Source organism: Podarcis bocagei, assembly GCF_964188305.1.
Source record: "Podarcis bocagei genome assembly, chromosome: 14".
In the NCBI taxonomy this organism is placed as follows: domain Eukaryota; kingdom Metazoa; phylum Chordata; class Lepidosauria; order Squamata; family Lacertidae; genus Podarcis; species Podarcis bocagei.
Window position 1 is genome coordinate 32,397,297 of NC_138139.1, and position 23,004 is coordinate 32,420,300.

Sequence of the window (23,004 nt, forward strand, 5' to 3'; positions counted from 1 at the left end):
ACACAAGCTTAGCAGTATTTTTATGGATATCAAACTTTGGAATGTGGTTCAATGAAGGAGACTGACCTGAAATATGGGATCATGAGAGCCTATGTGTCTTCTTAACATCTAGGAGGGAGAGTAACTAAAGAGGGGCTATTTCATCTGCTTGGAGTAGGCTTGCCTAACCCCTCAATTGCTGGGGGGGGGAGGTTGTAGCTGTATGGCATCTGTGGCAACTGGACCTACAAGCAGGTCACTTATCAGGCTAGGTAGTCACAGACCTGGATTCCATTTCTAAGCAGCCCTCCAAGAGACACAGTTGCTGACTATGGGGGCTTAAGAGCTCATTAAGGCTGTGATCCTAATCCTGCAAATTTTGGAGTAAGCCCCGCTGCATTCAGTAGGACTTACTTCCAAGTAGACATGGTTAGGATTGTGCCAGGTCATTACTGTTATAAACTGACATTCCTTTCTATACTTTCTATGAATCTAACCGTGGGATAGCAGGAGGACTAAAGAAATCAGCAGCCCCCAAAGTGAAGGGTACCTGAAAAACAAGGAGCCCCTTGTGGCACCTCAAAGACTAAAAAATATATGATGGCAAAATCTTCATGGACTCAAGGTCACGTTATCAAACACAGCATTCCGTGGCTTGAGTCCATGAAAGCTATTATAGCATAATAAATTTGTTCATCTTTAAAAGGTGTCACAAGACACTTTTGTCATTTTTGCTACAGGAGACAAACCCAAGGGCTATCCCTCTAAAAATTTAAGCAACACATTGTGTTGTACAAAATAACAGGACAGCACAGAACAGATCTGATCACCAGCTTATCAAAACTTTATATCAAGAGGTCTCTTGTGCCACATGGTAAAGTTACCTTCTAGTCCATCCTATGGCTAAATAGTCTTGTGACAGCTACCCTATAAAATGCAGCACTTTTAATTATTATTTTTTAATTCAAGAAGTTGCCTTTGGAACAACCACCATTTGGGGGGAAAGGTCAAGCCCAACCAAAACCAGCTGTCTCACATCTCTCTCACATCTTTATCAATGGGGGTCTTGCAACTAAACCTACATTTGCATCAGCGTTAAATTGTGTGTCCTTTTCAATCTTAAAACAGGCAAACAGAAGAAAGCACTTGCATAGCAAACCTTGTTGGGTGGGGCTCAGTTCTAAGGAAATCATGCAAGAACCCCAGCATGCAAATCCCCTCTGTTCCATCTGCCACCCTCCCCATCATAGCAAGTAATGTGGCCGCGAGCCCAGGTGGCTCTCCAAAAATCACTACCTGTGGGCTGCATGGTCAGAGACACTGATGCTGCGGGACCGGAAGGCATCGACACCAGAGGGTTCTTTCAGCTCTTTCACTGGAGGAGAATTATTCAAGCTTTGCCTGGCATTTTTGGCTATCTTAAAGCTACTAGGGGTGAAGAACAGGCAGCGGCACCACCACCAAGACCCCACGTAAAGGAGGTGTGATTTTGCACAGGAGGAAAATCAGTGGAAGGATGGAGGTTGGAAGGCCACAAAAGTCCCGGAAGGTGATGTAAAAAAAAAAACAAAAAAAAAACAGGATGCCAAAAAAAGGAGGGAGGGGGGAATTAAACACAATAAGCAAAACTCAAAAAGCATAAACAAACATTTCAAAAATGAAAAAAGACAACAGAAAGACAGCCAACATCTCCCCCATTCTACCCCAGATTGATAAATGTTACAAAATAAAAGTGGCAGTTGGAATACTATGGAGCCCTGAGCAAAAATAATAAAAGTGTGCCTGTTCAGTGGGTAGGGAATGTGCAATATGCATTAGCTCAGAGGCACAGTTCACAAAACCCAAACCCAATTAAATGTCAAGACAGAAGACTATGGAATCATCAGCCCCAACATCAAGGTCTAAAGCAGATTCCTGGGGTGAGGGCAGCATAAAGCGCAAGTAGCAACAGCTTCTGCTATTTTCCCTTCTGTGAAGTGTCTCCAGCAAAACAAAATGTACCTATGGAGTGAGCAAGTTCCCTCAGGGGAATGCCTGGCTACATTTATGCTGCTGGATCTCACTGCAACATTATCACTAAGGTTTGAGGGTGAAACCGCTGCCTGAATGACTCAAAAAATAGATAACACAGGGAGGGTGTATCTCCTGCTCAAAGAACACCCAGGGCATATGTTTGCGTGTTTCATACCCAGAAAACGAAAAGGAGCTCCAAGAGGTTCCTGGTTTTACAGAGCAGACACACACATCTGGGGTTTCTTGTGGGTTTTCTGACCAGGAAGCAAATCACACACAAACCATTTGCATCCAACCAAAGGTGCCCTTTAGGGTTGACTGACACTCCTGCTACTTTTCAACTACAAATCGTGGCTACTGCCACTCCCAGAATAATGGCAGTGGGTGTTTTGAAAGTACCTCTTGCAGAACAACTTTTCAACTCAACAGTATCCCAACTTAGTAAAATCAAAAATGCCAAGGCAAGGAAGTGGCGATGGGAGCCACAACTCAAAAGGAAAATGACGGACACAAAAAGGCTGGCTAGAGAAGTGGAGAGCCTCGTTTGTAACTCCGAGGTCAAGAATATCACCAGCTGTGCTTTAATTTGCAGGCACAAAACAATTCCCAGGGCGGCAGTGAAATGAAAGGTAGGCCATGCACCTTTGGAACTTCATGGGCCTAGTTGGAAAACTCTCTGCCTAAAAAGCTTGAGGGTATCACTGTTGAGGTGGTGAAGGGGCAGACACGCTTCATGGGCAGGCAGAGATCTGAACCTGGGTCACCCAGATTCAAAAGGCACTTCGAACACCACATTGTTTTCCATGTGGCCCCTCCAGACTTCCTTTTTATTGTGCCTTCATGATGGTTTGGTATCAGGGCTGTTGTGCACAATCCCACTTTCATAGCACTTTGCATCTGTAGAAGTTTTTTGGGGGGACATCCTACTCTGTTTCCAGTTTGGTGCATGTCCCAAAACTTCCTGCTGAAATCCTGTAGCTTTTCATACCACAAATGTTCCAATTTATTTTTCGCTGCACTACAGTGTGAGGATACCCTCTGGTAATGTTGGGAGAAACGCTGCAGAACAGCTAATAAACGGGAAGGACGTGTGGACGGACCCAGCACTAATGCATTAATGTTGTATCCATGACATGAAGACCAAAAAGACACCACCAGTCTGGAAGGGCCCAAAGACTAATGATACAGCCAGGCCAGGAGACTGCAATGGCAATTGCTATGGAATACACCAGTACCACTAGCAAGTTCTGAACACAAGAACATCAGAAAAGCCCTGCTGAATTGGCCCAAAGGTGGCCCTTCTAGTCCAGCAACAAGTTCTCACAGCAGCCAACTAGATGCTCCAACAGGAAGCTCATAAGCAGGAAGTGACTACAGTTGGTTGTGATTCCCAACCAATGACATTCAGGGGCAAACCAACTCTGAATCCCTAACCCAAAGACTGCTGCATGGACAGTGAATGCAAAGTCAGCCAAAGCAGAAAAGCTACCCGCAGTTTTTTAAAAAACCCCACTGAAAGCAGCTTTAATGCTTTCAATTGACCATAGTTATCTCTGAACAAATCATAATGTTTTTGCAGAGTTTTTCCTCCCTCTCCAGATTGGGGGTGAAGAAGTCTGGTGCTGAAAAGCTTACAAAATGTTCCACTGTAACCACCAGCTCAATGGGCTGCAACCTGATCATTACAGCAGGGGTAGGGAACGTCCAGCTACTGTTGAACGACAAGACTCATCATCCCTGACACCTGGCTATGCTGGCAGAGGGTGATGGGAGTTGGGGTCCAATGACAGTCGGGGGCTACAGGTCTTCCAGCCCTGCATTGCAGGATGAGAGGAGGCAAAATAGGACACTTCAAACTGGACTGAGCAATGAGTCGAGGTAGGACAGCTTTCAGCTGCAAGAGCATGGACCATCATCAGAATAAAATCAAGTAGTTTCATTGGCATAAAACCTGACCCATCAGAAAAGTTGTAGCAGCCCCCAGAAGGCAACAAATTGGTGTTTTTAACAAAAAGCACTTCAAAGTGCTGTAAAAAGAAGAGGACCTTCGGGGAACAACCTACCTCTTCGGTCTCTCATTCAAGCTGGTGCTACGAGCCCGGAAGCTGTCTTTCTCTGGTGTGTCATCAAAAGAGAGGAGGACATTTGATCGCAAACCCTGTCATAAAGAGAATACAAAGAAGAGTTAAAAGTTGCTATTATTATTATATTTACATTCATATCCCGCCTTTTCCCTGGAGAGGGACTTAAGACAGCTTACACAAATTAAAACAAAATACAGTGGTACCTCGGGTTACCAACACTTCAGGTTACAAACACTTTGGGTTACAAACTCTGCTAACCCAAAAGTAGTTACTCCGGGTTGCAAACTTTGCCCCAGGATGAGAATGGAAATCGCTCACCAGCGGTGCGCCAGCAGCGGTAGGCCCCATTAGTGAAAGTGCACCTCAGGTTAAGAACAGTTTCGGGTTAAGAACGGACCTCCAGAACAAATTAGGTTTGTAACCCGAGATACCACTGTACAAAAAGCTAAAAACATATAAAAGAAAAACCGTAAAAAATAATTCAACTGTAATGGAGTTAAAACAATATAAAATACAAATCTATTAGAATACAGGTAATAAAAGCAATGAAAACAGCACAATTAAAAACAGTTTCCTTAAAAACCAGCCAGTTCTCGAACGCCTGTCAGAATTGGACAGTCTTCCCCTGCCAGTGGAAGGACAAGGAGAAAGCCAGTCTGGCTTCTCTAGGAAGAGAGTTCCAAAATCCAGGAGCAGCTACCAAGAAGGCCCTCTCCCTTTCTGCCCACCAAACTGGGCCTGTGAGGGTGGCAGGACTGAGATCTTTGAGTCCAGGCATGCAGAAGCTGTGGTCCTCTGGCTGTTGTGGACTTCAACTCCCATCATCCCTGATCACTGGTCATGCTGGGCGATGGGAGTCCAGCAACATCCAGAAGACAGCAGGTTCCCTTTCCCTGGCTCAGTCTCTGTCCCCAAGCAAATTCCTCCAAGCCTTAATCCCTGTCTGCCTTCTGCTAAGATGTTTGGCTGGAGCCATATAATGACCCGGTTCACACATAATGCTAAACCAAACTGTGCAAAAGCACCAGCTCAAGAGTTCCTGGAGAAGGAGGAGGAATCTGCACCCCCTGCTTCCAGGTCCTCCTGCTAATGTACTGCTATGAGTCAAGCCATGGTTTGGCTGAGTACATCACCCAAACCTGAACCTGTGGTTTGCTTCCTCAAGACAAATCACAAACTGTAAAGCTCAAGAACAAAATTTAGTGTGGACCAGCCCACTGAGAATCTACGCCACATTGAAAAACCACCCCAAAAACAGCTCTTCCCCTGTGCTTCTCAGGCACAGCAACCAGCTTACCTTGGTAATAAAGGGGACAAAGTCTTTCCGAAAGGGAAGGCGGCACTTGATAAACCACATGGCTATGACATGATGCGCCAGGCACACAATGTACTGGTTAAACCTGGAAGGCATTCAAGGGGAATGATCATGTTATGGCAAGATGCAATGCTTAAAATAGTATATATGTTAATTACTGTGCAACACGTCATTAGCATCACACTGTGATATTACTTATACTAGCTGGAAACTTAGAACATAAAAAAGGTTAAGGGGAATGTTTCTATTTAACAACAGGATTTAAAGTGTGCAATCATGGAAAGGCACCCAAACTCCCCACTGAAGGCCAAAAAAATAAAATTTAAAGAGAAAGGCTGACAAACACACGCCATTTGTTGTGCAGACTGGAGAAACAGAGAGGACAACAGTTACGACAGATGATGTATGGTGATGTATGGGAGGGAGTTTTGCCTTGGTTATAGCTTATAGCAGCCTTTCCCAACCTGGTGGCCTCCAGATGTTTTGGGACTACAACTCCCACCAGCCTCAGCCAGCACATCCCACAAAACACCTCCACCAAAACAACCACCACAACCCACCCACAACTTACTTGGAGGGGTTTGTGTAGGGCAAGGAGATGGCAAAGACGCTGGCGTACTGTTCAGCTGCAAAATTCCTGTAGAGGGCAGGCAGACGGGCCAATGCTGGGATTGGGAAAAGAGGAAACAGTAAAAGAGTCTGGCTGCAGATGGGATGGCTAGCAGAAACCCACTTCACACACACCTTGTTTACAGGGGGGCTGGTTTGGGCATGGTTAAAACATGCCCAAACTGTTCCGTCACAGGTACAGGTTTCTCCAGCGTGAATCACAGAGGTCACCACCATGTGCTTATAATCTGGATGCCTCTCTGGAGCATGGGCGGGGAAACACCACCCTAGAGGCCAAATGCGGCCCTCCCTATCCAGCCCTTGTGACTCTCCCTGGAGCTTAGCCGCCTCTGCTGCTCTGCATTCCTCTTCAGATGCTTTGCCCTGGCTGGAATATGTCCTTGGACTCTAATAAAGCCTCTTGCCCAGATGGAGGGGCGATGGCTAGAGCATAACCCGCTGCACAAAAGACCAGTCGCACCTGTTGCTCTGCCTATCCACTGCAGAAATCTGGACCCCAGGAGGTTGCCCAGGAGAGCATGTGGCCCTTGGGCTAAAAGAGCCCCTCGCCCCTGCTCCAGAGCCAAAGGACACAATTAGCTCCACGTGCCACAGGGGGCTTCTGACTTGGCTTCCCCAAACCACCCACCATCCCTCTCACACTACACAGCAAGACACATGCAGGGTTTGGAAGGCTTTCTAAATCAGATTTATGTTGTGGCACAGCTGGGGGGGGGGGAAGCTGCTGCTTTTCAAAAAGTCGCAGAAAGAAACTTTGACTGTACCGAATAAGAAGCTAAAAAGAGCCTTCTGGATCAGGCCAGTGGCTCATCTAGTCCAGCACCCTGTTTTCATAGTGGTCAACCAGATGCCTGTGAGAAACCCGCAAACAGGACCTGAGCACAAGAGCCCTCTCCCCTCCTGTGGCTTCCAGCAACTGGTATTCAGAAGCATTGCCACCTCTGACCATGGAGACAGAGCAGAGCTGTTATGGCTAGTAGCCATGGATAGCCTTATCATCCTCCACAGACTTGTCCAATCATCTTTCACAGCCATCCAATCTACCTACAGATTTTCAAAAATTGCACAGAGGGAAAGCAAAGGTCCCTTCCTCTCCTGAGCTGTAATTCACACGCTGAAAAGCAAGAATGGAATATGCATACACTTACTTGAAAGGAATTCCAGGAGGGGGATGGCCATGTTGGCCGTAGCTGAAATATGTGTCAGCTTGACTATTAGGACAGGCAGGGCCTTGATGATGATATCTGGCATCTCAACGCTGCAGATGGAGAGAGCCACGACACACTGGTTGGCGCAGCGAGAGATCAAGCCGTGCTCCAGGCAATACACCAACTCCCGCTGGGTGAAGGCAAAGACACAAACAGAACATTACCAAGCATTCAGTTCAAATGCGTTTACAGGTACTTCGGTGCAGGGCTCTCTGGGTGTCCCTTTTAATTTAACAAAATTCACACATGACTATATGAACAAAATTCATAGCTTGATTGTAATAAAAGCTCCAAATGGTTTGTCTCCGCCCCGCCCCCCCCAAAAAAAACAACACCTACGTTAAAATGATTGTAAAAGCCAGTTAAAAAATATATAAACAGTAAACTAAAAAGAGATTATCATACACGTTAGCATTCTACATTGCTTGGATAGGTCTGCCTAAGCAAATATGTTTCAAGCAATAAGCAAGGACCACAGTGAAGGCACCTGCCTGGTGTCAACAGGCAGGGAGTTCCAGAGTACAGAGACTGCCACACAAAAATATTGATGACTTACAAGTCTTTTGCTTCTTGTTTAACAGCTAAATGCAAGTCAAGGAAAGCCAAGCTCAAGTTAAGCCATATTTATTTATTTGGCAGCAGTGTCCTTCTCCTGGCTCACCCACTGAGCACGTCCCACTCAGTTCCTGCGCATGCAACAATACCTGCTTGCTTTTGTCCAGGTGATTATGGTAAAAGATCAAAGTAGTCAGCACTGGAACCACAGCCAAATGCAAATCGTTACGGGAGAAAGTTTCCGGGGTGCCCCGCAGGCGCTCGGTCATCTTTTTGTCTGTAAGCTGGCGGCACACACAAAAAGTCACTGCTACAGAATCCAAAGGGAGGCACCCACAGGTTACCCACTCCTGTTCTCCATTGTTGCAACCCACCCGAGGGCCTTACAATGAATAGCAGACAAGATATTCAGCAAACGACAACAGGCTTCTCCACTGGAGAGCTCTCCCATGACACTAATGCATGCCACAACTGTAGGGCAACCATCAAAAGCTCCCTAATGTGGACCTTTGTTGCCCCAATTGGATGCTCGGAGGCACATTCTTACCATAGAGCAGAGGGCAGAAGACAGCTGGTCAATGTTGCAAGGGGATGTTAAGTAAAGCACTTTGTACTGCAGAGACTCCGGTAACTTGTTCAGAACCAGCTTCAGCACCTTCCAGTCTGTCTCCTACAACCGAAAAAAAGGAAAGAGACACTCAGGGGAGCAGAGGAGTTCAAGGGTGGCATGGAAAGAACTGCAGCCCGGCTGCAAATCACACTCTTTGGGCAGATAGAATGCCAGGCTCCATCTCCAGGAAGCAAGGCTGCAACCATGCGGCTACATTAAGCAACCTTTGCCAGAGCGGTGCTCCCAATGTCTTGACCTAAAACTCCCATCAGCCCCAGCCAGCCCAGCCACATGACCTTGGGGTTGACTCGAGCATGGGCATGCTGGCTGGGGCTGATGGGAGTTGTAGGCCTAAACACTGGGAGGGAACCAAGCTGGTATAAAGTCAGCATTCATATCCCCATTCCTGACTGGCAACTAGACCCTTCCAGCAGGACTTTTATTTTTAGTTTTCACTAAAAATGACTAGGTTTGATATGCAGTGCTCCATATGCACTTCAGCATGATGTGCAATGTCTTTCGTAAGGCACTACTCTCAAAATAAAATAGCATGCCAGTGATGGGCAGGGCCAAAGAAGGCAGAGCCATGGATGGGTTATGGAGAGTCCCAAGGGCCAGAAAGAGAGCTGGAGGGCCACATCCAGTTCCCCATCCCTGATCTGAAGCTTGGGATCCAGTTACCAGGTTTTGGTTCATCACTCACTTGCTTCAAGCACTGGAGGAGGACTCCAAAGAAAACGGAGTAAGGTAAGTGGCCCATACGAATGCCCGTGCTCTGGGGAGGCACACTGGGGCTTCCCGAGGGAGGGGAGAGGGTGCCGGCAGGTTTCTTCTCTGGTTCCCTGTGACATAAGAAGAAGGAAAAATCAGCCTGCTGCCAGACCATAGCGTCTTGAAGAAGCACAACTGACAACTACCTTACGAAGAACCCATGTTCCAAGTGGCTTTATTTATCTTTAAAATATTTACATGCCACTTGTCCGTGCAAAGTGGATTAACAATGATAAAAACCCATTACAACACACACACACACACACACACACACACACACCATTACTACCAAAACCCTTTAAAAGAATGGAAACCCATTCAAATCTTCCAATCACATAATCTACTATCCTTAATCCAGTAAATGGGAGAAAGCTTACTCATGCGAAGGCCAATTGAAACAAATAGGTCTTTAAAGGCCTTTCAAAACCCCTGAAGTGTCACTGCCCAGTGCAGACCTGCTGGGATTTCCAAAGGCACAAGGGCCACCACTGCAGAGCTAGAGGCTGGGCCCACCAATTGAACTGAGATTTCAATTTCTGGGCAGCATGGTACAAGGGAGCCTCAGATTAGAACATAGCAGAACTATTTTTGGGAAACAGTGGCTACAATCAGACAAAACCTACAAAAAATCGCAGAGGCAGTAGGGGCTGAATTTCATGAGCCCTTCTTTGGTAGCCAGGCCCAGTCGGTGGAGAGAGTCAGCCCGAAGCGAGAGCAAGAAGTCAAATACCTAAAAAGAAGCAAGAGAAAAATAATTAGCCTAGCATTCCCCCACATGCTCCAAGGCAGGTTCAGAGATCTTCTCAATCCAATCCAAGCAGTCCTGCAATGTTTCTAAAAGATGGTTGCACTTCAAGCAGCAGGGAGTTCCACAGGAGCAGAAGAGCGACAGAGACATCAGCTCTGCAGGCCAAGGTAGTGAACTGGTAGCCCACGGGGCCTAACCACGAGGCCAAGCAAGCCATTTGCCACGACTCACCAGACGCAATTTACCACCAGCAGGAGTGGTGAAATCCGTAGCAGCAGCGAGACTTGCAAGGCTCTGTATGATATGCCGCTCCTCCCCTTTGCCCCTGCCAGCAGGTTAGAGCATTCAAGGAAGAGGGAGTAGCACTTTGGACTGAGCCATCCTCTCTGCCAAACCCAGCACAGCAATGGTAGGAAAAAATCAACTGAGCAGAATGTGCAGGGTATAGGAATTGCCTATACCTCCCTTCCTGGGAGGAATTGCCCATCTCTGGGTGTCCTCCTCCATCAGACAGAAAAAAATGTATTTATTGATAGGACATAAAAGAGTGTGTGTTATCCAAGACATTTACAGGTAGGGACTGAGGGGTATGATTATGTGACAGTTGGGGGAAAGCACACTCTGTTAAACACTGAGCATGGAATTAAGTTCCTCAGAATAATTGAAAAAGGGAGGGGTAGGAATTCAGCCCTTGCTTGAAAACTGCGTGGGTATTGCCTGCTCAAATCATAGAATCATAGAGTTGGAATAGACCACAAGGGCCATCGAGTCCAGCCCCCTGCCAAGCAGGAAACACCATCAGAGCACTCCTGACATATGGTTGTCAAGCCTCTGCTTAAAGACCTCCAAAGAAGGAGACTCCACCACACTCCTTGGCAGCAAATTCTACTGTCGAACAGCTCTTACTGTCAGGAAGTTCTTCCTAATGTTTAGGTGGAATCTTCTTTCTTGTAGTTTGGATCCATTGCTCCGTGTCCGCTTCTCTGGAGCAGCAGAAAACAACCTTTCTCCCTCCTCTATATGACATCCTTTTATATATTTGAACATGGCTATCATATCACCCCTTAACCTCCTCTTCTCCAGGCTAAACATGCCCAGCTCCCTTAGCCGTTCCTCATAAGGCATCGTTTCCAGGCCTTTGACCATTTTGGTTGCCCTCCTCTAGACACGTTCCAGTTTGTCAGTGTCCTTCTTGAAATCTTAAAAGCCAAAGGGAGGGAGGAAGTACAGTTGGTGAAGTGGGCTGGGGGAGATCTCTGTGCCCTGCATCACACCCATTGCTGCATCTCAGGACTTAACAAAATCAGAACAAACTTCTGGAAAGTTAGCAGCAATATCCCCTTGCAAGCACCATTTGGAGCCACTTCTCTCCTCCTTGTCATCTTCCCTGCAAGTCCTGCAAGTTTGGAGGTGGGACTGAGAGGCACACACATTCCTCACCTGCAGCCGGATGCTGCTGGCGACTGGGAGGCTGTATCTGTGTTTATAGTGGAGCTGAATGTGGAGGATCAACATCTCATAGACGCGGGTGGCGTGGCTGGGGGGGAAACTGTAGAGTTTTGTCTGAAAGGAGGAAAGCAAGATGTTGTCAAGAGGAAAGCCAGAATTTATTTATTTTTAAACTAAAAAGCCCAAGAGGAAACCACCCCGGGGCTCAACAACCTGGTCACTTACCTGGAAAATGACCAGAAGGCCCAGGACTGCTGTCTTCACATCTTCTAAAGAAGCAGAGTAAGACAGCAAGTCTCTTTCCTCTAGTTCAGCGGGAGGCAGCAGGGAATGGGAAGCAACCTTTTCAGGGAGAGAGAGCATACACAAGCTTTGCAGAGGGCCAAGGCCCGCAATTACATAAGGATTGCAAAAAAAGTGCTAGGGTGGCAAGAATAAATACCCCTGGCAACAGCAGAGCTACATAAAGTATACAAAGCAACAACACCCACATTCATCCCATACATTTAAAGCACTATGATGCCACTGTCATGCCTTCCTGCAAAGGATCCTGGGAACTGTAGTTTGTTAATGGTGCTGAGAGCTGTTAGCAGACCTCTCTTCCTCTCCCGGAGCGACAATCCTCAAGTGGTTTAACAATCAATCCATATTCACTGGGAACGATTGGGAATTGCAGCTCGTGGGGGTCTCTGAGTAACTCTCAGCACTCTTAACAAACTACAGCTCCCAGAATTCTTTGGGGGAGGTCAGGACTGTTTAAAGTAGCATCATAGAGCTTTACATGTTGTGAATGAGGCCTGCATCTCTCTAGAAGAAGCAAAATGGTATCTTTGCCTGGACCAACAGGCTGTTTTGGAGGTTTTCCATGCTTGTGAACCCAAAAGGAGTTTCATATGTCAGTTTTTAGATCTGATAATCAGCTATTTTATAGCTGTTATGTCTCATCCACGAAAATAGGACAGATTCCATTTTCATCAGACTTCACATGAATATGCTAACATGTGCTGCAGCATAGCCAAGCTTGGTTAGGTGGCTAGCTGTGTCCATAACACCCAGTGACATGCCATCTGGTTCTTTATTTTCAGAGATTTCAGTGGAGTTGCTACCCACACTTCAGGAAATCTTAATACTTTAATATTTGTAGGTTTCATAACCAAGCCATTGTCCTGATGACTACGGAACACAGAAGAAACAAATTATTTGTTGACTGAAGGTTTCTACCCTGATCCAAAACAGAGCACCTGATGATGCCTATGCAAAATTAAACAGCAAAGGTCTTTAGATCATTACCCGAAATTGACACACTGCCATCCCCCCTGTAAAAACACTCTCAGCTTTGCAAAACCAAACAGGATATTCAAACCAGCAAAGCTCCTCAAGTTCATAGTGCAAATCCCTCCCCAAAGCACAATTTCTTCCCTTGTTTTTGACACTTCCTGAAACCAGGCACAGCTCCTGCTGCCAAAGCCCAGAGCTGAGCTGACAGCTGCCTCACCTTCTCTATGATATCCAACAAGCTGTTGAAGTGGTGGGAGGTGCAGCCTTCTGCCAGGTCCACCAGCAGCTGGGTGGCCAGTTTGCGGACTTGGTGGTCTTTGTCTTCTTGGATGTGGGCCAGCTGGGAGAGGACCACCAGGTTAATCAACTCCTCCTGCAACAGGACAAGACTTTTGTGAGCTGGCTAAGACAGAGTGGTCTAACAAGGCTAGTAAAAGAAAGAGGTGGAACATTGATTTTGACAGTTGTGCTAATACTGTATTAGTAATTTTTCACTGTAGGTTTCTACTGTTTCTATAAACGTATGATGAATATGTTTTATGAAAAACCAGGGTAGAAATATTTTAAAAGCACTAGAATAAAGATAAAATTGAGAAGGTGCAAGCCAGAAAGCTGGGGGAAGGTCCAGACAACTCTTTAATTGAGGGTGTCAAAAAGTCAAATGAAGGAATGAATTTTATTTAATACAAAACATAGTTCAACATGTAAGAAATAAGGAAATGAAAATACAAGGGAATGAAACATACAAAAAATGTAAAAATTTAGGTCCTTGTATTCATGATCTATGGAAAGTATAATACAGTGGTACCCCGCAAGACGAACGCCTCGCGAGACGAAAAACTCGCAAAACGAAAGGTTTTTTCGTTTTCGAGTTGCCTCGCAAGACGAATTTCCCTATGGGCTTGCTTCGCAAAACGAAGCTTGCCCCCGGGGACAGCGGGTCTTCTCTTTTGAAGCAAGGGGCCGCGGGGAGATAGCGATCTGCCTGCAGCCCCTTGCTGCAAAAGACCGGGGGAAGCGGGGAAGCGAAGCGCTTCGCTTCCCGCTGCCCCCAGGACCTCTTCTGAAGCAAGGGGTTGCGGGGAGATAGCGATCTCCCTGCAGCCCCTTGCTGCAAAAGACCGGGGGAAGCGGGGAAGCGAAGCGCTTCGCTTCCCGCTGCCCCCAGGACCTCTTCTGAAGCAAGGGGTTGCGGGGAGATAGCGATCTCCCTGCAGCCCCTTGCTGCAAAAGACCGAGGGAAGCGGGGAAGCGAAGCGCTTCGCTTCCCGCTGCCCCCAGGACCTCTTCTGAAGCAAGGGGCTGGGGGGAGATAGCGATCTCCCTGCAGCCCCTTGCTGCAAAAGACCAGGGGAAGCGGGGAAGCGAAGCGCTTCGCTTCCCGCTGCTCCCGGACCTCTTCTGAAGCAAGGGGTTGCGGGGAGATAGCGATCTCCCTGCAGCCCCTTGCTGCAAAAGACCGGGGGAAGCGGGGAAGCGAAGCGCTTCGCTTCCCGCTGCTCCCGGACCTCTTCTGAAGCAAGGGGCTGGGGGGAGATAGCGATCTCCCCGCAGCCCCTTGCTGCAAAAGACCGGGGGAAGCGGGGAAGCGAAGCACTTCGCTTCCCGCTGCTCCCGGACCTCTTCTGAAGCAAGGGGTTGCGGGGAGATAGCGATCTCCCTGCAGCCCCTTGCTGCAAAAGACCGGGGGAAGCGGGGAAGCGAAGCGCTTCGCTTCCCGCTGCCCCCAGGACCTCTTCTGAAGCAAGGGGCTGGGGGGAGATAGCGATCTCCCCGCAGCCCCTTGCTGCAAAAGACGTCGGGGGGAAGCGGGGAAGCGAAGCGCTTCGCTTCCCGCTGCCCCCAGGACCTCTTCTGAAGCAAGGGGTTGCGGGGAGATAGCGATCTCCCTGCAGCCCCTTGCTGCAAAAGACCAGGGGAAGCGGGGAAGCGAAGCGCTTCGCTTCCCGCTGCTCCCGGACCTCTTCTGAAGCAAGGGGCTGGGGGGAGATAGCGATCTCCCCGCAGCCCCTTGCTGCAAAAGACGTCGGGGGGAAGCGGGGAAGCGAAGCGCTTCGCTTCCCGCTGCCCCCAGGACCTCTTCTGAAGGCTGGCGGGGGGCAAAAGTCTTTGTCCCCCCTGCCTGCCTTCCCAGGGGCTTTTAAATCGCCCCGGACAGCGGAGAAGTCCTCCGCTGTCCGGGGGGATTTTAAAATGCCGCCCGCCAGCATTTTAAGATCGCCCGGACAGCGGAGAAGTCCTCCGCTGTCCCAGGGTTTTTTAAAATGCTGGGGGTGGGAAGAAAAGCCCTTGTCCCCCCCCCCCCCCCAGCCTTCAGAAGAGGTCCGGGGACAGACTGTCCCCGGACCTGGTCTGAAGGCGGTTTCCCTAGGAACGCATTAATTGATTTTCAATGCATTCCTATGGGAAACCGTGCATCGCAAGACGAAAAAACCGCAAGACGAAGATACTTGCGGAACGAATTAATTTCGTCTTGCGAGGCACCACTGTAATTATTGGTATTGGAGGGTAGTAACGTGTCATTTTTAAGGTTGGTTTTAGTTATTAGGATGTTGTCCTAGTGTGAGGAGGTATGCTATTCTCATTTGAAGCTGAAGAGCTACTAAGAATTTTAAATAGTAGCATATTTCACCGGATGAATTTGAACATCATGTGCATACATAATATATATATTTTTGTGGTTGAAAACTCTCTTTTTTTTTGTCCTCTGCTGCCATTTTGTTTTCCTATCTTGATAGAAGTTCAAGGAAGTGACCTTCTGCCAGACTTAAACATGTGTCTGACATCAACCAAAGAACATTTCTCAGAGTGAAAATGAAAACTCACCTCATAAATCTGCCTATTGACGCTCAAGACAAAAGAGAGAACATGCAGAACTTTGATGCGAATAGCACTCCGTGTCTCATTCCTGAGGAGGAAAAAGGGACAATGGTGTTTTCAAAAAGGAGGAGGAGCCCAAATCATCTGGGTTGTGACCAACATCCAGAGGATGGAAAGTCAGAGATGTGAGGAGAGGAGCCACAGGTAAGAGCTGCAGGGTCCCTACCTGAAGAACCTGTCCATCAGCCCCTGCAGCTTCTGGATCCAGCTGTCCTTCGCGGGGTGGATGGACTGAGCTCGGTAGGTGATCAGGTTCAGAACAGAAGATTCCTTTTAAGCAAAAGGAAAGGCAGGCCAGTACTTAAAAAAACATCCAAGTTCAACAAAGTAAGATTGTAAACTGAGGATTACTCATATATAAAGGGTGATCTGTCATCACTTTATTAAATGGTAGCGGAAGTCCCATGCTCAGTGGCAGAGCATCTGCCTTGCATGCAGGAGGTCCTTGGAGGTCCAGGTTAGGGCTGAGAATGGCCCTTGTCTAAAACCAGAGTGGCCCTGCTCACCTGCCCCCCAAAATCCCCCCTGAAGGGCAGCTTCTGGATCCACCCCTCCCCATCCCTTGCATAAGAAAAGGTTTTAGTTCCCTGTGCCCCTCCACTGAGTGCTCTTTAAGGAAGTCCTAAGGAAACAACAGGAAATTTCTCAAACATTGCCATGCCTTACAGGTCTCTGACTTGCACATTTCTCCACAAGCTCAAAGTAATGTTTCTTAGAGCCATGGAAGTCATTCTGGTCACATAGCTCCTCCACCGTGGTCAGCAAGTCATGGACAATGGATTTCAGCTCTGGGCTCTCCAAGGTCTGAAAGGAAGAAAACACAACTTGATTAGCCCTCGAGAATCTCAGTGCAGTCATTTGCAGGCTAAATCAAGACAAAATAACTTTTATCACACTACATGTGCATCAGTTAAGTTACCAATGCTGGAATATCTGTATTATCAACGACTGTTTCTTGCCAATGGTTCCCTGCCCCACTACAAGTATTAATACAATCATCTCAGCCATGTCACCAATTGGCAACAATAAAAAGGGTGCCTATGTTAACATAGATTTAAGCTCTAATTATCACATTCCATTGTAATTCAACTTCCACCTTACAATTTTCTTCCCCATATATCTGCCAACTAAGATTTCACTTCATATACGTAATGAAGTGGGCTGAGTCCACAAAAGCTTACGCCATTTAAAAAACTGTGATGTCTTTAAGGTGCCACGAGACTCTGAACTCGGAAGGGAGTGTCAGAGTCTCCTATGCCTCTATCCTTTATTGATGCTTGGAAAGATACAGAACAGGCAGGTGCAGGCTAGAAATTAAAGAAAGTGAAACCCTTCTCTAATCCTACTCCAATAACTCTGCCATTTTGCACCCCTCCCCCCAGAACACATCCAAAATAGCCTCTTTAAATTCTATTCCATGGTGTTAGAACAATGGACATTGATTCTGTGAGACCTTATGGCTGCAGAGACTACTATTGCAAGCCTGGAAAAATAAGCACTCAACCCAGTCAGATGAGCGGCGTATAAATATCATTATTATTATTATTATTATTATCATCATCATTATTATCATCATCATCGCCATCACCATCATCTGCTATTCAGCAGTCTGAAGATTTCACTGCCCTTTCTGCGCCTGAAAGTATAGCTTATCATTTTTGCTCTCATTTGGACATATGGACTTTCTATATTAATATGTTTAAGTCAGAATATTTTTATTCGCAATGCCAGCTGGTGATAGTTCTCTTTTTTCTGTTACGTTTGCAAAAACAGTATTAAAAATAAAACAAAAGGGGCTTCCCATTTACCTGCAGCTGCTCGAGCAGCCGCTCGATGATATTCAGGAGGATGTCCCAAGTGACTGCCTGGAGGTCCTTCCCATATTTTTTGATCAGCCTTGTGATGGAAAGGACTATTTCATAAGACACAATGGTATTCGGACTCGTCATGGCCTGGAAGGGGGAGAGAAAGCCCCAAGTAAGGAACTGACATACTGGGACCACCTGAATGACTGAGGGCCCATTTGCTGCTTCCACTGGGTTAGGACACTTCAAGAAGGAAGCGCCCAGAAAAGTATGTTAAGTGCCATACAACTGGAGTAGTCAGAAGGGAGATCAAGGTTTCCTGGAAGACCTCCCAAGTAATTCGTAGAGCAGAAACGGTTTCCAACTCCCAACAGTTGTAACAATAGCGACAACAAAAAGTATTTTTCCCCTTCTAGTCTGCTGAAATCGGGAAAGCTTGGGTTCCCAGACTGTGCTCAGAGCACAGTCCCACACTTTGCAATTCTATGCCCACCTTCCTTACCCATGATTTTGCTCCTGGTTTTAGGTGATGCACCTCATGGCTTATAGTGAAAAGGTAGATTCCACTAGCCTGAAGGCTATGCAACCCTGCCATCCAAAACTAATAACGTGTGTGGGAAAACTGCCAGAGAGACTTCAGGTGCACAAGCAAGATCAGAAAGTGCAGGCTGCTACTCAGGAGTAAAGAAAGGAACTTCTGAGCCCTGGCAAACTCACTATAAAGACAATTTGCAGCCAAAAGTGAAAAGGCTGTAAGTGATGCAACTGAACCACAATGAACGGAAGTGTGGTCACAGATGAAACAGCAGGCTGTGACTGCAGGTATCTTTGGTTTTTCCCAACAAACCTCTGTCCTTGCTGCTTGTGAAGCTTTGTTACAGAAAGAGAAACAGCAATCTTTTCAACCGTTATGGAGAGGGTCTTCAGCTCAGTAGCCCATAGGTTCCCTCTGAATTCGCGTTCCCCAAGATTTGTTTATTGCATTTTAACCTTTCTCTGAGGAGCACGGTACAGGGATCCTCTCACAACAACCCTATGAGGTAGGTTAGTCTAAACCAGGGGTAGGCAACCTAAGGCCCATGGACCACAAGCGGCCCATGGGGGTTGTTTAACCAGCCCATGAGCCGCCCCCAAACCAAGCCACCCGCTCGGCGAGTCCCCATGCGCTGCACTAAACCGGTGCAGCACGGAACGGGGACTCGCTTCCGCAGCACCGGAAATCGCGAGTGTGCACACTTACGCACGCGCACAATCCGGCCCACGGAAAGATCTTCACTGGAGTGAACCAGTAAACCTTGCCGACCCCTGGTCTAAGAGGCAGTAATAACCCCAAGGTCACCCAGCAAACTTCACACCTGAGCCAGGATTTAAATCTAAACCTCCACCATCTATCAGCCGCATGACCCTGATTCGAAGGGCTCAGAATTACCTTCAGAAAGGAGGGCAGCACTGAAGTTGGCGAATTCCTGAGTGACTGCAGCCTGTGCGCTCCCCACAAAGCCATGCCCACGAAAAACACAGCCCCTCTCAGCAGTGCGGCATCTACCATGTAGGTCCTGCAAACATGGGAATTTTGACCATGATTAGTGGGTCTCAGACTTGGGCTTCAGGATCTTCCTTAAATCAGTACCAGTGAGAAAGGGGGAGGGAGGGGCCAGAGCCATCTTTCATTTTTCCCCCTCCTATCAGCACAAGTCCACTCCTCCCGACCTCCTTGCGGTGCACACCTGGCCCTATGGGGTCAGTGTCATCTGGATTTCTAAAACTTCCAACAGTGTTGACGATATACAGGCAACTCCCCATTTAAGCGCATTCAAGTCACACATGGACGTGCGTCGCTGCAAACCTGCAAGTGGCACGAAAATGAGCAAAAACGGCCCTAAAAGAGAGAAGAAACAGCAAAAAGGGTGCAAAAACAGTGTCTAGCAATTCCACAAGCCTTTGCAAGTGCAAACTCAGAAGGCCTACGGAGAGTTTGAGCAAGGAGGTTTGGAGGGAGTGATTGTGGCGTTTGCAGGCTTTTTCAATTGTGTTCCAAATATACACGATTTCACTTAAACACGCGGTGCCTCAGATCATAACCCCTGTGTAAATGGGGAGTTGCCTGTAGTAGGACTTGGGGGATAAATATCAAGAGCTCATGCTCTTCTCTCTGTCGGGATAGCTGCTAAGACAGCCCTATCCAAGCCTTCCTCAGTGAACCGCCACTGAGCATTGGTCTCACAAAGCAGTCCATGCAAAGCCTGCAAGTCCAGCTGCCTGCTCTGGGATGTCAAGAGTGGGGTTAACCCCTGTACCCCTACAATCTCTGGGGCAGCATTAAAGCAGTTCTCTTGTACCAGCGTGGCACCCAACTTTGCGCTTGCTCCCAGCCCCAGGGAAAGCAGAGGTTTCAGCAGGTGGCACAGAAGTACCTGTCCTCCATGATCCGGCACATGTTGTAAATGGCACTGTGCCCCAAGTGAGTTCCTAACAGATTGCGCATGAGCTGAAGGACAAACAGAAGCATGTTGTTAAACGGAAGCAAATCCCTCGGAATTCTGCACACGCACATACATGCATGAACGCACACACACACACAAACTGACAAAAAGAAAAAAGAAATGCACAAAATTTATGCACTGAAAAATTATAGAAAGTGCAAAGTCTGGTACAAAACCCTGCAGTAGCAATAAGAAATTTATACAAGATTTGCACAGTTCTAGTTGCAAGATAATGAATCATCAAGTTTAACAGTTTGGAAAAGATATTGCAAGAATGATCTTGGTGCAAAACACCACCTTTGGTTTTTCGGCACAGTGAATGCATGCAGAAGCCTTGGGAGTAGCTGTACCTCCTGGGGGTGGACTAGATGTCCCTTGCGTACCTTCCAACTATGCAATTTGGTGATTCTATGTTTCTATAACTCAACAGTGGGCAGAAGTTTCTGATGCTAAGAACAGTTGACAGAGTGGAGCAGACTACCTGAGAAGGTGGTGGACTCTCCTTCACTGGAGATTTTAAAGAAAGGTCTGATCACCATCTGCCAAGCATTCTTTAGCTGGGATTTCTGCATTGCAGAGGGTTGGGCTAGATGACCCCTGGGGGTACCTTCTAACTCTACAGTTCTATGAATCTATTTAGCCTACACGGCTAAATAGCTTCCTATATTCAGCCTTTTCTCCCCCAGGACCACCGAACTGCCTTCTACCCAGAGAACTGGCAAGATAACGGACCTTCCAGCAAGGCTCACAGAGTTCCTTCACGTTGATCGTCCGGCACAAGGTGATTATGAAGACTGGAAGGGTTTCCGAAGGCAAGCAGTTGTAGCACACCACGGCGTCAAGGACCTGCAGGGAAACCTGGGAAGGGGGGAAAGGAATGTGATTGCCTTGGAACAGTATCATTAATCTTATTTATTTCAGGTACTTTCAAAACACTTAATTTTCAGCATTGCCATATGAAATACATGAAGTGCTTTTTAAAAAAGAAATACAAATAACAAGAACGATCAAATTTTTTTAAAGAAAAATGCACTTTTTTTTCTCTGATGAGCTTTAAGTAGTGTATACGGTCCTCCTAAAGGTAAAGGTAAAGGGACCCCTGACCGTTAAGTCCAGTCACGAACGACTCTGGGGTTGCGGCGCTCATCTCGCTTTACTGGCCGAGGGAGCCGGCATTTGTCCGCAGACAGCTTCCGGGTCATGTGGCCAGCATGACTAAGCCACTTCTGGCGAACCAGAGCAGCACACGGAAACACCGTTTACCTTCCTGCTGGAGCGGTACCTATTTATCTACTTACACCGGTATGCTTTTGAAGTGCTAGGTTGGCAGAAGCTGGGACAGAGCAACAGGAGCTCACCCTGTAGCACAGGTTCAAACTGCCAATCTTCCAATTGGCAAGCCCAAAAGGCTCAGTGGTTTAGACCACAGTGTCACCCACATCTCTAATCCCCACAACAACAGGCTAGGCTGTATTAGGCTAGATGAGAGGCAGTGACTGAGCTCAAGGTCAGTCAGTGAGCTTCCTGGCAGAATGGGGATTTGAACCCTGGTCTCTCAGGTCCTAGTCCAACACCCTAACCACTTTATCACGCTGGCTCTCAAACAGACAGAAACAAACAGAGAACTACCTTTACATGCCTGCTGAACCAGGAAAATCTTAGTCATGCATCTGAATTCAACAGCAAGGGGAACTCTCTAATTTCAGTAGGAAGAGAGTTCCACAGCCGAGATTTTACAGTCCAGCTTCAACTCTGTCCCAAACCACAACCCCACTGCTAATAATCAAGAGAAGGGGAATACTGTTTCCACTTGAGACAACAAACGACAAATTAACAGAATAAGTTGGTTCCAAAGAGGGATTGTTGAGACAGAAAGGTTTGACATCCCAGAGGATTCTGGAGGGAATTCCAGTCATGGGAACCAGAAGGGAGAATGGGTAGAAGTGTTTTAAGAAAGCACCACCACAAATATTGCTCTCTTATTTATAATGGCATTTTGTCCTAACACCCATAGTATTACACATAACTACTGACCTCAATGTCAACTGCAGAAGATGTCTGAATGCATAAGAGGCAAATCATGCTGTAGGAAAGAAAAACATAAAAGTAAAGATCTAGCCCTCCAGGGCAAAATTTCTAAACCTACGGGATCAACCCTACCAGGAAGCCCACGCCATCCCAGAGATACAAGAGCTGGTTGCCCTGACCAAATTCTCCTTCATCAACATGTACTTATGATTAGGCACATAGGAAGCTGCCTTCTACCTAGTCAGACCATTGGTCCATCTAGCTCAGTATCATCAGCACTGATTGGCAGCAGCAATCCAAGGTTTCAGGCAGGGGTCTTTCCTAGCCCTACCTAGAGATGAAAATATGGGGTTCACATGGAGGTCAGACTGCCAATTTAACCCTCAAACAGGGTTTCTTAGAACCAACAGAAGGTTTAAAGATTAGCCTTACTTGACCATGTCAGTGATATATTCATCCAAGTAGCAGCTATTGAACTTGACTAGGTTGACCAGCACCAGCAGGAACTCTGAATTCAAACCAATATCCATCCACTGAAGGACAAATTCAGCTGAAGGAGAAGAAAAGAGGAATGCAGCCTGGAAACAAAATCACTACAAATTAACTTGTTTTCAACTTGCTGTAACACCTCCTGTTTTCTGAACCCCAGAAGGTGTTTCACAGCCGTGACAGATGTACCTCTCGTGCTTCCACCTGACCCATCCAGATATTCACCAGACATGTCTTATTGCAGGGACATCAGAACCGCCTTGCTGGACCAGGTCAAAGGTCCTTCTGGGTTAGCATTCTGCTTCCACTAATGAGCAGCCAAGTACTCCTGGGAAGTCCTCAAGCATGAAGGAAATACCACCAGCCCACCCACAGAGGAGACATATGCTGCTGTATTTATTTCATTGACCTTTAAACCTGCCTCGGTGTCAAACTATGTGTGTATGATTCAGATCTGGGATTCATTATTGGGGGGTTAACTTACAGGAACAAAGGAAGCTGCCTTATACCAAGTCGAGCCATTGGTTCCTTTTATTCAGTCTTGTCCATCTAGCTCAGTCTTGCTGACACTGACTGGCAGCAGCTCTCCAGGGTTGCAGACAGGGGACACTCCTAGCCCTACGTAGAAGTTCAGTTCAGTGACTGAACCGGGAACCTTCTACATGCAAAGCATATTAAC

At 47.1% G+C, this 23,004-nt stretch overlaps 1 protein-coding gene across 6 annotated transcripts in view; it reads right to left on the reverse strand.

The window, feature by feature from the left end:
- TSC2 (TSC complex subunit 2) overlaps window positions 1-23,004 on the reverse strand; it is a 45,510-nt gene that overhangs the window by 18,261 nt on the left and 4,245 nt on the right. For 3 of the 6 annotated variants that reach the window (XM_081170814.1, XM_081170812.1, XM_081170817.1), the window contains 21 exons: window positions 22,269-22,386; window positions 21,843-21,891; window positions 20,541-20,666; window positions 19,740-19,813; window positions 18,755-18,881; window positions 17,329-17,472; window positions 16,187-16,324; window positions 15,687-15,790; window positions 15,467-15,548; window positions 12,858-13,013; window positions 11,588-11,704; window positions 11,354-11,476; window positions 9,789-9,895; window positions 9,098-9,236; window positions 8,332-8,454; window positions 7,934-8,068; window positions 7,170-7,359; window positions 5,963-6,056; window positions 5,374-5,476; window positions 4,056-4,150; window positions 1,276-1,407 (listed from right to left, as the gene is read on the reverse strand). In XM_081170814.1, coding sequence (XP_081026940.1) covers window positions 1,276-1,407; window positions 4,056-4,150; window positions 5,374-5,476; window positions 5,963-6,056; window positions 7,170-7,359; window positions 7,934-8,068; window positions 8,332-8,454; window positions 9,098-9,236; window positions 9,789-9,895; window positions 11,354-11,476; window positions 11,588-11,704; window positions 12,858-13,013; window positions 15,467-15,548; window positions 15,687-15,790; window positions 16,187-16,324; window positions 17,329-17,472; window positions 18,755-18,881; window positions 19,740-19,813; window positions 20,541-20,666; window positions 21,843-21,891; window positions 22,269-22,386 — 2,476 coding nt within the window. Of the gene's footprint in view, window positions 1-1,275; window positions 1,408-4,055; window positions 4,151-5,373; window positions 5,477-5,962; window positions 6,057-7,169; window positions 7,360-7,933; window positions 8,069-8,331; window positions 8,455-9,097; window positions 9,237-9,788; window positions 9,896-11,353; window positions 11,477-11,587; window positions 11,705-12,857; window positions 13,014-15,466; window positions 15,549-15,686; window positions 15,791-16,186; window positions 16,325-17,328; window positions 17,473-18,754; window positions 18,882-19,739; window positions 19,814-20,540; window positions 20,667-21,842; window positions 21,892-22,268; window positions 22,387-22,809; window positions 22,944-23,004 lie in introns of those variants that run through there. The other 3 variants (XM_081170816.1, XM_081170813.1, XM_081170815.1) reach the window with 3 other exon arrangements.